This window comes from Phascolarctos cinereus, unplaced genomic scaffold, assembly GCF_003287225.1.
Source record: "Phascolarctos cinereus isolate Bilbo 61053 unplaced genomic scaffold, phaCin_HiC Scaffold_2;HRSCAF=192, whole genome shotgun sequence".
Taxonomy (NCBI): Eukaryota; Metazoa; Chordata; class Mammalia; order Diprotodontia; family Phascolarctidae; genus Phascolarctos; species Phascolarctos cinereus.
This window is the reverse complement of record NW_027555625.1, coordinates 224,345,823-224,361,488: the sequence shown is the minus strand read 5'-3', so window position 1 is coordinate 224,361,488 and position 15,666 is coordinate 224,345,823. Positions and strand designations below refer to the sequence as shown.

General features: G+C 41.9%; 1 protein-coding gene across 1 annotated transcript in view; it reads right to left on the bottom strand.

Annotated features, from left to right (window-relative positions):
* Positions 1-15,666, bottom strand: part of PTK2B (protein tyrosine kinase 2 beta) — a 166,719-nt gene that overhangs the window by 16,945 nt on the left and 134,108 nt on the right. Inside the window, 10 exon segments of the mRNA XM_020983973.2 lie at positions 1,559-1,763; positions 5,020-5,109; positions 5,313-5,413; positions 9,295-9,410; positions 10,632-10,732; positions 11,501-11,585; positions 12,801-12,898; positions 14,062-14,112; positions 14,700-14,746; positions 15,223-15,262. Coding sequence (XP_020839632.1) covers positions 1,559-1,763; positions 5,020-5,109; positions 5,313-5,413; positions 9,295-9,410; positions 10,632-10,732; positions 11,501-11,585; positions 12,801-12,898; positions 14,062-14,112; positions 14,700-14,746; positions 15,223-15,262 — 934 coding nt within the window.

Below are 15,666 nucleotides of genomic sequence, written 5' to 3'. Positions count from 1 at the left end.
AATGAAATGAAATAAAGACTCCCCATATGTACTCAAGGATCTGGTCCAAGGCTCAATTGTGTATAAAATGAAGTTTGTCGTCAATACCCCTATAATTATAAACTTGTTACTGTAATAGCAACTCACATTCCTGTGGTACTTTAAGTTTTGCAAAGCAAACAATAACCCCTCGAGAGATAGGTATTGTGAAAGCGATCACTTCCATTTTGTTTTTTCTTTTTCAATTATCAAGGATTTATTTGTTCCTTACTGGGAATTGCCCACACCAGTGGTATAAAAAAATGTGGCCCAATGCCTACATCTGGCCTGCAGCATTCCTGAGTGTAATCTGAACAAGATTAAAAGGTCTTTGAGAAATACTTAAAATACTTACAATAACTAAAAATACAATAAAACAAAGATAACATTACATTTTAAAACTAATTCAATATGTAGCCCACAGGAATCCTTATGTACGGATTAATGGCCCCCATTTCTACTGCGTTTGATATATACAAATGGAATCACAAGTGTGGGCCAACTAAATCACAATGAATAAGTGTTAGCTATTGTCACTACTGGGAAACCAGGCCTGTGATCCTAACAAGATGATGCTAACAGCATACTATGGTGATGCTTGTTGTCTGCGAGGCAGTCACGGTGGACAAGCCAATGGTCAGTTGGTCGATCTACTGGCCAGGAGTGAAACAATGGGCTGGACATGTGTAGCGCTAGCATTCTGCCAGTGGGCAAGGAACATGATCATTTCCAGGGGTGCATGGCAGAGCATCTTTGCTTTATTTTTCATTCATTCCTTTTTTTTTTGCATTAACATTTGAGGATGAGTTATGTTAAACAGATAGTGTCATACAGTGAACAAAGTTCTGAGCCTGGAGTCAGGAAGACATAAGTTCAAATCCTGCTTTGGACACTAACTAGTAGCACAAGCCTGGGCAAGTGATCTATGCATGCATAAAATGGGAATAATAATACCTATGGTATCTTCATGACAATGTTGTTGTGAGCCTCAAATGGCATGATATGACGTGTGCCTAGGACATAGTAATCGATTAAAAATGCTTTATCTATCTTTATAAAATCAATGCTATTTATTGAGTGCCTACTATAGGCAAAGAGGCTGAAAGGTGGCTCCAGTGGATAGAGCATTGGGGCTGGTGCCAGAAAGATCTAAGTTCAAATCCAGCCTCAGACACGTACTAGCTATGTTACCCTGAGCAAGTCATCTAACCTCTGTTTGCCCTAGTACACCAGAGAAGGAAATGGCAAACCACTCCAGTATCTTTGCCAAGAAACTGTATGGACAATATTGGTCAGCTATGTTCCACAGGGTCACAGAGTCGGACACGATTGAACAACAGCAACAACTATAGATAAGACCTTGTGCTTGATCTGGGGACCGTCGGTCAGTTTCATTTCAAGAGGATTCACCATTACTGGCTATTTTGGGCTGGCTTCCAGGAAATCTTGTCTTTTGGAGCTCTCCACCACTGCCTCCCATAGAGTCAATCCCTTGCCCCTACAAGCCCTCTTCCCAAAGCCGCCCTGGCTCCCCACTTACCTAAGACTGCATACAAGTTCTGTGAAGCGAGGTCGGTCACTGGGGTCATAGTCCCAGCACCGAGTCATGAGAGTATAGAGGACAGGAGGGCAGAGGTCGGGTTTGGGTAGCCGGTCCCCTTTCTCCAACACTCCAATTACATCCTTGTTCTCTAGCCAGAAGAAGGGCTGCTTTCCAAAACTCAGGATCTCCCACATGCACACAGCTAGAAGAAAAATGGATACAAAAAGGGAAGGGGCTTAGCCACTAGAAGGAAGGCATTCCCACCTGAAGACTCTCCCAGAGCTGCCTTGACAACTGCCACGAACCTCCCAAGCCAAATGCCCCCAAACAAACAGGATTCCCATCAATTAGGGAGTGACTAGACAAATGGAGGTATATGAATGTAAGCGAATATTATTAGGCCATAAGATATGAAAAATATGAAGAATTCAGAGAAACCTGGGAAGACTTATATCAATTGATACAGAGTAAAGTGAGCAAACAAGAAGAACAATTTATACACTAATCACTCTAAAAACAATTTTGAATGACTTAAGAACTCTGCTCAATACAATACCAACCATTATTCCAGAGGAGTGATGAAGAAATATGTTATATTCACCTCTTGACAGAGTCATGATGGACTCAAGGTAGAGAAAAGATATATATTTTTGGACATAGACAATAAAGGAATTTGTTTTGCATGATAATACTTCAATGTTATATGCTATGCATAATTGTTACAAATGCTTTGTTCCTCCCCGCCTCAGGTTAGCAGGTGGGATGTGAGGAGAGGAAAAGATTTTTGTTAACTGAAAATAAATTTAATTTTTTAAAATGCCCTAAGAAATGACAAAGACGAGAACTTCAAAGGGAAGTGAGCAGAACCAGAATGATTTACATAATGACTGAAATAATATAAACAAAAATAGATTTCACTCTGATACAATCAGGACTTCAGGAGACTAATGATGCATTCCTCCCACCTTCTGGCAGAGAGGTGATGGATTAGAGGTGCAGAATGAGGCATACTTTTATGGATATGGCTAATGTATGGATTTGTTTCACCTAATCATACTTGTTTGTTATAAGAGAAGGCTTTCATTGGGAGAGGTTAGTGGGTAATAATACAAATATTGGGTAACAAAGATAGGAAAAAAAAACAGAAGAAAGGAGTGTCAATGAAACTATAGTGAGTCTGAAAACAAGCCTATAGAGGGTTTATATTTGATACAAAACATTAAATAAGTATGCAAAAAAAAAAGCAGAAGGGGGCAGCTGGGTGGTGCAGTGGATAGAGCACTGGAGGACCTGAGTTCAAATCCGACCTCAGACACTTGACACTTACTAGCTATGTGACCCTGGGCAAGTCATTTAACCCCATTTTCTAGCCAAAATTTTTTTTTAAAAAGCAGAAGAAAGTTCAAACGCAGACATAGGTAAGCTACTATCTTCAAACAGACCTTGTATCCTTCATCCTTAAAAAACTTTCACTATACCTTATTATCCCCTCAAACCCTATATTTCTCCTCCTTTTCTCACCAAAATTCCTAGAAAAAAACTCTTTCATTTTTTTCATTCATTCCTTAACCTTTTGACTTCTGATACTATCCCTCAGCTGAAATTACCCCCTGCAAAGCTATCAACAATCTCTTTAATTGCCACATCTGACGGCTTTTTTGAATCTTCATCCTTCTTGACTTCTCTGCAGAATTTTACAATATTCAAGACCCTCTTCTCCTGGATAGTCTCTTCTCTGACTTTCCAAGACTCCTCTCTCCTGGTTCTCCTCCTATCTGATTTACCAAGCCTTCTTGGGTTCCTTTGCTAGCTCTCTTATCGTAGGTGTGTCTGAAGGCCCTGTCCTGGGCCCTCTACTTCTCTTCTCTCTCTCTGCCCTCTCTGGTAAATGTATAACTTGTTATGGATTCGATTATTATCTCTCTGCAGAAAATGCATGGATCTCAGCCTCAGGCTCCCCTGAGCTTTAGTCCTATATCACCATCTACTTATCCGACATTTCAAATTGGATTTTCCAGACTTCTCTAACTCAACAGATCCAGAATAGAACTCTTTCTCCTCAAACCCATCTTTCTTCCAAACTTTTTTATTTCTGTAGATGGCATCACCATCCTTTCAGTCTTGCAGGTTTATAACCTTGGCATAAATCATCAAATCCTCCACTCCCTTGACCCATATACATAATCAGTTGCCAAATATTGCCTCTACTACCCCTAGAAACTTTCTTGTATGTGCCCCCTTCTCTCTGCTGCCAGCTTAGTTCAGGTCCTCATCACCTCTTGCCTAGCCCATTTTCACAGTTTCCTACTTGGTACCCCTTCCCCATGTCACTCCCCACTCCAGGCCATCCTCCATACAGCCGCCAAAGTGATGACTGAGTACAGATCTGGCCATGTCGCTCCAATCTAGTGGCTCCCTATAGCTTCTAAAATATAATCTAAATTCAAGTTACCATTAAAAGACCTTTATAACCTGGCCCAAATCTATCTTTCCAGCCTCATTAGATATACTTTGAAATCCAGCCGAGCTGGCCTTCTCTCTGTTCTCCATACAACTCATTATCCATCCTTTTGCTCTGCTTTTACACTGGCGAGCCCCCATGTTGTAAAATATGTCTCTCTGTCTCATATAATCTCTCTCTTCCTTCAAAAAGGAGTTCAGTCAGCCCCTTCTACATGAAGCCTCTTGTCTTCAGGTCTATATGCACAAAATAAGACATACATCTTTTCTAAAATGGCCAATATGTGGATTTGTTCTGTTTTATCACACTTGTTTGTTACAAGTGTGGGACAAGATAGTCACTGGAGAAAGGCAGTAACGTAAAAGAAGAAAAGGACATCAATGAAATATTTGTAAAGGGTGAGTAAGGAAAGGAAAAAAAATCCTAAAGGATAAATAAGCTTTTTAGAATTATTGATTTCCTGTTCTTTACCAATCCTCCAGCAAATCACTTGACTTCTTTAAATCTTAATTTACTTATCTGTAAGATAAGGAGGTTTGGATTAGATGACCTCTAAGGTCAAGCCCCATGATCTCTTAATGATCTCTGAATATGGAGTTGCTAGTAATAGAGAGTCAAAAGGAACGACCATGAGGCCTCAGGCCTCTTCTCTGAGGGCTTACCTTATATACTCAACTCCCTCTTCCAAAGTCACACAACTATTCTTCAACCTCACCCACTTTGAATCCTCAGAGCATTCCTGAGCCTTAACTCGTTCCAAAATGACCTTCCATTCATAACAGTAGTTTCCAGGAATATCATCAGGCACTTCCCATGGTCAGTCCTCAACTTCACCCAGCCCTCAGCCCTTCTGGGGTTTGTTAGTTGGCATGGCTAAGCAGACAGTACAGGGAAGAGTCACATACTGGCTTCATGAATCTGAGATGTCAAACCATCTACCATCGAGGAGAGAAGAGATAAGAAATACTTTCCTATGTTTCCCTATGCTCTTACTCACCAAACATCCAAACATCACTGGCGGTTGTGAATCGACGGAAGTTGATGGATTCAGGGGACATCCATTTGATTGGGAGGCGAGTCACAGAGGCTTTAGGGGAAATGAATATTGAATAGGAGTTATTTTCATAACCAGAAAGATCAGGGATGATAATACCCATCTCCAAAGACCTTCACCCTGAACTCCTTCCCTACCCATCCATCTACCAAACACAGATCTTCCTGGTTCTGATTCTGGGTTTCATCAACAGCTCTTTGATAGTGAAGTCAAGATTAGGGACAGCTATTTCTCACCTTTGTAATATTCTTCATCTTCAATGTACCGAGAAAGACCAAAATCCCCAAGTTTCACACATTCAGGAGAAGCCACCAAAATGTTCCTGACTGCAATGTCCCTGTAGAAAGAATGATTATGTTGATGATGATGATGAAAAGAGGAAGGATGTTAATACTCAACACTGACACAGTGCTTTAAGGTGTGCATGGTGTTTTACATGTATTATTTCATTCCATCATCACAACAATCTTGTGACTCAGGCACTATTATTATCGACGATGCATTCAGTGAGAGACAATCTTATGAAGGGAAAGTCAACAGATCCTTTCCCCCAGAGGCCAACATGTGGTCTGTGAATATAAGGCTAAGTTCCTTGCCTCCCTTAGCATTTGCTGTTTCATTTTAGGTGTGACCTTATTATTTTCTGAAGGTCAGGAAAATGAGTCCTAGGTCTGGGAAACCAGGAGTCTGGGAATATGAGGATCTGGGAGTCAGAATTCATTCATATTTTGCAATCAGCCCAGCACTGGTGCCCCAAGAAGCAAGGACCCTTGGGGTCCAGCTCAATGATAGCTGAGACAAGGACCATCCACATTTGGACATAACCTTGGCGGGGCCAGTGTTATGTGGAAATTTTGCTAAGTCTGAGCTCACTTTCCCCAGAGATAGAGGGGGTATAGGAGAGAGTATGTCATGAGGTGTTGGGAAGAAATGTTTGATTTTTGCTATTACAATATCTTCAAAGTAAACATCCCCTTATAAATGTCAATTGATGTTAAGTGGTTAAATTGAATTTGGGTACCTAAGGGGGGAGGGACACAACGAATGGGGGGCTTGAGCTGATAGTATTAAAGAAGAGGTACCCCCAACTCCTAGGGGTACCACTAGAACCCTGAAGATGAGGTGTAGCTGGCCATGCTCTGAAACATAGGCCCAGAAAGTACTTGCCACACATATAAAACATAGATGGTATAAAAGGAATGTAATTGGGGGCAGCTAGGTGGAACAGTGGATAGAGCATCAGCCCTGGAGCCAGGAGGACGTGAATTCAAATCTGACCTCAGACACTTGACACTAGGACCTAACTGTTGTAAGTATTTAATGAATGTCTATTGATTCATTGATTTTTAGAGGATCCAGTCTTTCATGGTTTGATTACATTTCTTAGAGCTAGGGTATGCAGTAAGGTGGAGAATGAAATAGCTCTATGTCAACCTGGTAGATCAATATAAGTTGGAGAGAGAAAAGATGGTTTCCGTGTGGAACTCCAAGTGGGAGAGGTGGCAAGATCAGGATGCTGGTAGGGCAAATCACTTACTTCAATATTTCAAAGAACTGTCATTTCACAGGTATGAAAACTTTCTTCACTGGTATAGATCACCATTTTAGTAGATGGTCACCATGAATTGAGGTGACCAAAGAAAAAAATTCTTTATCTGGTGTCCCATCTCCTCCTTTTGAGCCTCACCCAATTTAGCTGGCTGGTCCTTGAATGATGGACATATAGTCAGTCCATCATTGTCCCCCACAGTGGAAGCTTCTACTTGACTTGACCTGACAGTGCCTATTCTCCACTGACACAGTCTTCAGGAGTCCAGGGTCGCCTTCCTGACACAATGAGGCATCCAAGGAAGACTTCAGCAGGCCAGGATAGATGTCATCTATTGATGACTTGACTGGGGCTTGATTCAGTGGAGGACATGGGTACTGTAAGCGAGGAGTTAAAAGGCCCCTTCCCCCTTCCCCCCAACCTAGTAATTTCAGGTCTTCCAGAATGAGTTATGAGAACTGTTAGCCAAGAAAGCAGATCTGGACAAGGTTAAGAGACTATCTCTAATGCATTCTTAACCAAACAAGAGATAAAGACAATTACAAAAGATTAAAGTGACCATTCTGATGACATGAAGTTGAAAAGCTTTTGTAAATTCAAAATTAATGCACTTAGGATTAGAAGAGAAATGGTTAAGGGGGGGGTGAAGCTTTTTATCAGATTTCATAGATATCAACTAAGATAGAAAGAGAATTAACAGAAATACATGGCCAAAAGCCATTTCCTATTGGAGAAATGATCAAAGTATCTGAACAAACAATTCTGCAAACTCTTAACAACCTTATGAAAGAATGCTTCAGATCACTAATAATAAGAGAACTGCACACCAAAACAACCTGAGGTTTCACCTCACATTCAGCAAATTGTTTAAGATGGCAAAAGACAGCAATAGTCAATGTTGGAGGGGTTGTGAAAAGACTAATGCATTGTTGGTGGTGGAGCTGTGAATTAATATAACTATTCTGGAAAGCAATTTGAAATTATGCAAATAAAGTGAGTAAAATGTCTATAACTGACCTAGAGGATGCACTTTGAGTTATATATTCCAAAGAGGTCACTGAAAAAAAGTAAAGTTCCACATACATCAAAATACTTGTTAGCAGCACTCTTTGTGGTAGCAAAGAATCATAAAGAAAGTAGAAGCTCATTAACTGGTGAATAGGTAAACAAATTGTGATATATGACTATAACAGAATATTACTGCGCTCTAAGAAACAATAAATTTAATGAATAAAGAGAAGCATAGAAAGATGTACGTGAATTGGTGCAGAGTGAAGTAAGCAGAGCCAAATATCTATCTATGTGTGTGTGTGTATATATATATATATATATATATATATATATATATATATATATATATATATATATGTATGATTGAAAAGATGTAAATGTAAAGAAGTCCAACTACAAACAAAAATGAAAGTTGCAAAATTACAGTGAGTAAACATGGCCTCCAAAAAGAGAATGGGAAGACGTTTCTCCTACTGACTCCATTCCATGCTTTTGCAGAGGTCCATGGGTGTGGAGCATTTGCATATATTTGTACACTTTTTCTCTATATTAATTGATTTTGATAATTTTTTCTCATTACTGTCTTTCTTTTGTTTTCTTTAAAAACATTTATAATATGAAATGGTGCTCTGGGAGCAAGGGGAGGAATTCTGGGTGATATAAGAAGCAAAAGATATCAATAAAAATTTATTGTTTAAAAAAAGAACTGATGAACTCTGAGTACAGAATGAAGCATTTTTTTTGTTTTTTAAACTTTTTCTTGCTCTTTTTGGACAACACGGCTAATATGGAAATGTTTGGCATGACTTCAAATGCCTAATGGCCATTGTATTGCTTGCTTTCTCAATTGATGGGGGAAGGCTGGAGGAAAGGAGAAAATTTTGAACTGAAAATAATTTTTAAAAAAGATAATTTAAAAAAATCTCTTTTAAAGGGATAGCCCTCTGAGACGGGGAAAAGGAAGGAAGGATACAGGGAAATATTTAGGTGATGTCAAAACAAAAGATTTCAATAAAGTTTTTTTTTAAATCACCTCAAATCAAAAGTAAATGTAAGAAAATTATAAATATTAAGTGGGATTCAGATGGAGAGATATGAGAAGATACTTCCAACCTACCCCTTTGTGGAGGTGTTACATATTGCACATGTTCAGATTTTCTCAATGTATCAGTCAGTTATACTGACTTTTTTTCCTCTTTTGTCATGTGAGAAAGTCACTGGGGATAGGTAGGGGGAAGAATATATGGGATACTATGGTAATGTAGGAAACAAAACATCAATTTTTTAAAAAGTATCTTTAAAAAAGAAAAAAAAGACTCCCCAAATTAAGTGACGGTCCTTATCATAACCCTGCTCCACTCAAACATCCTGGAGAATAGGCTATGACAGACTTTCCCTCTGACTCTCTGAGCTTTAAAATCAACGTGGTGGAGTGGGAAGAACTCAGGTTCTAAGAGTCGATTCAAGGCCAAACTCCAGGGCTTACTATTGGGTGACACTTGGTGAATCACTTCACTTCCCAGGCCTCAGGTGTTTCATCTTTAAAATGAAGGGGTTGGATGTAATGACCAGAGGTCCCTTCCGGGTGTGGGCCTATGATCCTGTGGACCCCTGGATTCTACCATCCTCCCTGTTGTCATTCCCCTCCCCCCACCTACCTGTGGACACAGCTGATGCTCTCCAGGTAAGCCATGGCCTTGCATATCTGCAGCGAATACAAGATGAGGGTGAGCACCTTTAGGGAATTCTTATTGTGCTCCAGGTAGTGTCCAAGCTGCAGAAGAAGGGGAAATAATACCATCAGAAAAAATGGGCTGGGACTTCTACAAAAGTGTGAGTGTTGGCCTTTAGGTTCCAGGCTGTGGCCAGAGTTTGGGCTAAGGTCAAAGGCTACATCTGATTCAATCCAACAAGCATTCGTTAAGTACCTTCTCTTTTCCTGATACAAAGGGGGATACAACTGGAGATACAAAGGTAAAAATGAAACAGCCCCTGCCCCCAAGAAGCTTATATTCTTCTGGGGGGGAAACATATATACAACAAAGTAAATATAAATTATAGACCAAATAAATACAAAGTGATTACAGGTATGTGTGTGGAGGGGGGAAGAATGCCAACTAAGGGAATCAGGAAATGCCTCTTGTAGGATGTAACTGACATGTAATCAAAGGATCATGGACTTGGGATTTAGAAGCAACCTCAGAGGTCATAGAATCCAACCATCCCATTTTTCAAATGAGGAAACTGAGGCACAAAGGTGTTAAGTGACTTACCTGGGTCACATAGCTAGTAGGTATCTGAGGTAGTCTTCCCTGATTCAAAGTCTCTTGGCCTATCTACAGCACCACACTGCCTCTCAGTAGGCTATTCTGCCTTCTGCAGAAGGAGCTAGAGGTTCCAAGTGGAAGAGGTGAGGAGGCAGGACATTCCAGGTGGGGCCCAGACAGGTTGGATATGGAATGTCATGTACAGTCAGGGAACATGGCAAGTAGAATAGTGAATGGGAGTGACATGTAATTAGCCTGGAAAGACAGGCTGAAACTAGATTGTGAAGGGCTTCTAATACCAACTAGATGGGTTTGTATTTTAACCTAGAGGCAATCAGGAGCCACTGAAGGTTCTCGAGCAGCGGAGTCATGTAGACAAACCTATGGTATAGGAATATCAGCTTAGTGGCTATATGGAGGGCACATTAGAAAGGCAGGAGGCTAAAGGCAGTGACACCAATTGGGAAGTTACCAAAATAGACCAAGTGGCAGGTGATGAGGCCCTACATGATTATCTAAAGATCTTTTTCTGATAACACCTGGGAATCTAGTCACCTGGTTGCTCCTACTGAAGAAAGAAGGCACAACATTGAGATTCAGAGCCCATTCTAACCATAAAATGCCTCACCCCTAACAGCCCAGATTTGTCCTGGGTCAATTATGAAAACAGATCACTGGGTGGTTGATTTGCTTCTACAGAAGCTCCTTTCCTCCCTCCCTGTGCTCACCTCTCCATACGGGTACAGCTCCATGATAATCCATGTGGGCTCCTCTTCAATAATACCAATCAGCTTCACAATATGAGGATGATCCAAGTTCTTCATTAATACTAGAGTGGGACCAGGAGAGAAACAGGGTCACAGAAAGTTGAGGGTATAAACAGGAAGGAAAAAAATGAAACTGAATACTAATTATAATAACCAAATTTAGTAGCTAAAAAATGTTATCTCCTTCCCTGATTTACAGAAGTAGGGGACTATGGGTATAGAACAGAATATATTGAATCATAAGTTGATGCATTGGTTAGTCTTGCTATAATACTTTCCCCCCTGCCAATTTCTTTTTTATTTCTTTTTCCAAGGGATGGATCTCTGGGTAGAAGAGAAAGGAGGGATAAATTAGGAACTGAAGGTAATATTAAAACAAAAGATATATTTTATAAATACAAGTTGAAAAAAATACATCTGAAAGACTACAAATTGCCCCAAATTGGGGGAATAGTAGAGAAGATTGTGGGGGAGGCTCAGGTAGAGGGGAATAGTCTTCCTTTATTTCCCAAGATTTCCTGCTTGGGCCTCATCAGTAATCCCCTCCCTGTCCTTTTGCCCCCACTGCTTCTTCTTCCTTCTCCTTTTGGCCCTCCCATCTCTGAGATTGCATTTCAACTTGGAGGCTCTGGGCCTGATAGAATTTTTCTCTTTCTGCCAACATCTGCTTGCCTCCCTCAGCCAAGATCATCAACAACATGGGAAACAGAGTGGTTTAGTGAAGAGAGCTCCAGTCAGAGGAGCTCAGTCTATGTTCCATCTTTGTGGCTTACTATCTGAGTGACAAGTCTAGCGCCATGATCCTATGATCCATCAAGTAGCTGACCTACCTGCTTCACTCATGAACTTCTCTTTATTTTCAAAAGTGCAGTCCTTCTTACAGGTCTTCACAGCCACATTGATCCGCTCTCCTTTCTGCAACAGAGATATGCTCAGGACACCTCGGTCCAGAATGTTAGCCTAAGTAAAGTGTCTCTGCCTACCCACTTCCCCTGGTATGACCCCCATGCCTCAGCAGGCCCTTCCCATCAAGGCTGTACCCAGACAAAGTCCAGAAAAAGCTTTAGTTTTTCAGTCCTAGTCTTTCTCAGTCCAATTAACTATGTCCTATCTATGCCCCCTTTTCCTGACTAGTACCCACCTCACTTCTGGAAACCTCCCCTCCCACTCTGGGATCTTCTATAGAAACTTCCAGGTTCCTGGCTGATTTGTGTCTCTCTGTCTGTGGCCTAAAAGATGGGAAACTAATCAAACCAGGCCAAACAGAACTTACTCTCTTCTCATCAAATACCCAAGTGGCCCAGACCTAGAGCTTCCTTGACCCCAGAATAGCCCCAAGTTGCCCAGAAGGATGGAGTAGAAGTACAATATAGAAATTTAAGACGGCCATGGACTCTCCCCTCCTGCCACTGCCTGAAAACCATTGGGCTGAGGCTGCCTGACTATATCCCAGGTCTAATCTTACCCAGCCCTTTCTCAATCTGCTTTAGACATGTCAGTCTCAGCCCTAGTGTTAGGGACTCTGCGGTAGTACCCTGCCTTTCCTGGCTGTCCTTACCTGCCCTTATGAAAGGCATTATGTTATAGTGGAAAGAACCCTGTCTCTGGTTCGAAAGGTGTAAGTTCAAATCCCAACTCTGCCATTTACTACCTATATGACCTTGGGCAAGTTAGTATACCTAGTTGAGCCTCAGTTTCCTCATCTGTAAAATTAGGATGTTGGACCAGACAACTACTACCATCTCACCCTAATAGAATATAAGCTCCTTGAGAGAAGGAACTGTCTACTTTTATCTTTGTATCCCCAGTGTCTACCACAGTGCCTGGTATGTAGTAAGAGCTTAATAAATGCTTTTTACATCTGTTTCTTCCACTTAGCACTTCCTATCTCCCTCTTCCTTCAAACTGTACCTCTGTTCTATTCTTGTATTACTATGGTAAGTCACTCTTTTTTCTCATCACCCCTACTACCTCAAACATTTCATGACCATTTCTGCTACCAAATGGGCACACATCCAAGCCCCTCATGACTTATCGACTATCCCCCTTACATGTTAATTAATGACTTGTGCCCCAGACCATGTGGTTAAGTAAATGAGAAAGGAAAGGGTTAGACTGGCTAGTACTTACATGGTTCTGGTAGACACCTTCATACACTTCCCCAAAGAAGCCTTCCCCCAGGATACGGCCCAGAACCACATCTTCCCGTGCGACACCATATTGCAAAACTGAGGACAGGAAGAAAACCATGAGCCCCAAAGATGGGTAAATGTATGACAGTGGTTCTTCCCAGGAACCCGACCACTCACAGGAGAAAATAAGGTACTAGAAATAGAGAGAAATGCAGAGCTTGCAGGGACCACTAAGGCTAGCACTTGCATCTCACAGATGAGGGATCTGAGTCCCAGAGAAGCTAAGTGATTTGCCCAGAGTCTCACAGCTAGTAAGTATCTGAAGTGGGATTTGAACCCAGATTTTCTGAACTCCAAATTGATCTCCCTGACCATTATGCCCACTGCCAGTTACCTGAAGGCTCCAGACTTCCTCAGTAACCTAGCCACAGTGCCCCTGATCAGGACCCAGGAGTCTAAGCATGGGAGGGGCAGAGTAGTAATATGGAAACTGCAATGAATTCTGGTCACTTCAGGGCACCTAGGATAGTCACTGAATGATTATATGCTCTTGAACAAGTAATTTAATCTCTCTGGTCTTTAGTTTCCTGGCCTAGAAAATGAGGGAATTGAAATTGATAGCTTGTGATAGGGTCAAAGGTCGAGAGCTGGAAGGGAGCTCAGAGATAGTTTAGTCCAACCTCCTTAGCTTAGAAAAGAGGAAACTGAGGCTCAGGGAGGTGTGACTTACCCAGGGTCACACAGCTGGTATCATAGGTGGGATTGAACCCACATCCTTTGATCTCAAAACCAGCGTCTTTCCATTGTTCTATGCTATCTCTCTCAAGTCTCTTCCAGCTCTGAGGTTCTATATATCTGGGCTTCCCTGTTTTCTCAGACCCAGAAAAGAGTTTTCCCTCCTGGAAGGCTTGGGACATATTGTCTACTTCTGTGATATTCCCTTAATGGAACCCAGCAGAGTGTCAGGTTCAATACATGTTGAATGAATGAATACTAACATTAAGATCATTCAAATTAATAATGACTCAGGTATACCCCTGTCTATGCATAGGGCTATTGGTGACAAATATGGGAAAGAAGGAAGGAGAATTATCTTTATGACATTCCAACCACCTTATCTGTTCACTCAAGGTCTCAACACCGACTATGGTTTTCATCATTCATCCAGCAAATATTTATTAAGCACCTATTATGCACCACGTGTTGTGCTAAGCACTGAGGAGGGCAGAGGAAAACTTGCAATTTTGCCTTGTACCTACCTCCAGACCTCCGCAGGGTTTCATCAGGAATTTCTGCATAAATGTCTGACTCTGGAATGACAAAGAGAGGGTTCATCCCACTGTTAAGACATCCCCAAAAAACATGAACCTAGGAATCCAGTAGGTGGCTCTGTTCCCCATTGCTCAGGCATGTGGAGCTGGCACAAGCCATGTCCCTATATTTTTGGAAGATCAGGCACCCTACTGCATGGTAATTCTCTCCATTATCTGACAACTGAGGGGGCAGGAGGTTTTGAGGGGAGAATGGAACTGGTGGGTGTAGGCGGAAAAACAGGGACAACGTTGCTCCCTGGGTCTTTTGCCCACCTGGGGCTGAATCTTTCCAGCATTCCCTGCCTATTATCATCAGAACTGGTCCCTAGAGTGGGGCCAGAAGATGGAAGGATCCCCCCCCGCCTTGTCCCTCTTCATTAGCCTCAGGTAGGCACGGAAAGCCCAGTGAGAGAATGCAGGCAATCCCTTGGATTAGGCCTTTAACTGGAATCATGGTTGCGGAGGGCAGAGACAGCAAGAGGTTGAGGCTGCCTTTCTTTCTATTCTGAGGGAGTCCTTGGAAGGGTTTTGAAAGAGGCAGAGCAGGGAGGAAAGAGACAGACTGCTTGAAATATGGAGCTTACCAATGCTGCAGCTTTCTGAGAACTGGGATCTCCTCTCTCCAAAGTGTCTGTAGAAGAGGAAGCATTGAGAGAACCAAAATTAGAAGTTATTCTGGGCTTAGACCTTTGGATCGGACCCCACCAGTGCATCCCAACCCCTTCCTCTGTAGCCTAGTCTCCTCTCCAGATGGTCTGACCCATGAGCTTCGAAGGGAGTTTCCCTAATTCACTCTGTGATAGGTCTACCCCCTTCAATACTAAGAGATAGCTATTTCTAATATGGAAAATGGCCACCACTCCCCATTTCCTCCATCCCCAGCAATGATTTCAATTACCACTGCCAAGTATGGTGATGCAAGGCAAGATGAACTACCCCACTAAAATGACTCAGTCTACAATTAAGACATGGGAACATCCCAGTAAGGAACTGATGAGGTAGTATCTAGACCAGCAAATCTATAAAAGTTGAAGTTTCTATTTGTCCTTCCTTCTTTCACGCAGGACCCATCCCAAGTCCCACTCCCAGCTGTCCCACTCTACTCACAGGGTAGGGATCTGAGGCAGGCTATTCCGCTTCTCACCATCTGAAAAAGATAAAAGGAAGTGACATTGGGGAGGGAGAAGGAGTCTGGGTTCTGGGCGGTCACTTGCCATCCTCCACCATTCCTACAGCTTTCTTCTGTTAGTTAGAATGATTCATATCCTGACTCTCACGGAGTTTCCTGATCTTGGAATAGAGACTGGATGTTGGGGTTGGAGAAGATGGGCTAATCATTGTTGGGATCAGAATTAGAACTGGGAGGGATCTCAGTGGCCAATCTATTCCACTAGTGGTTAAAGAACTGAGACTGAGAGGCCAAGAGAGTTTCCCAAGGTCATACAGGTAGTAAGTAAAAGAACCAGCATTCGAACCCAGCCCTCTGACTCCAAATCCAGCTCTCTTTCTACTCTTCTTCAATCAGGTCTTTCATTCAATGCAATTTAATAA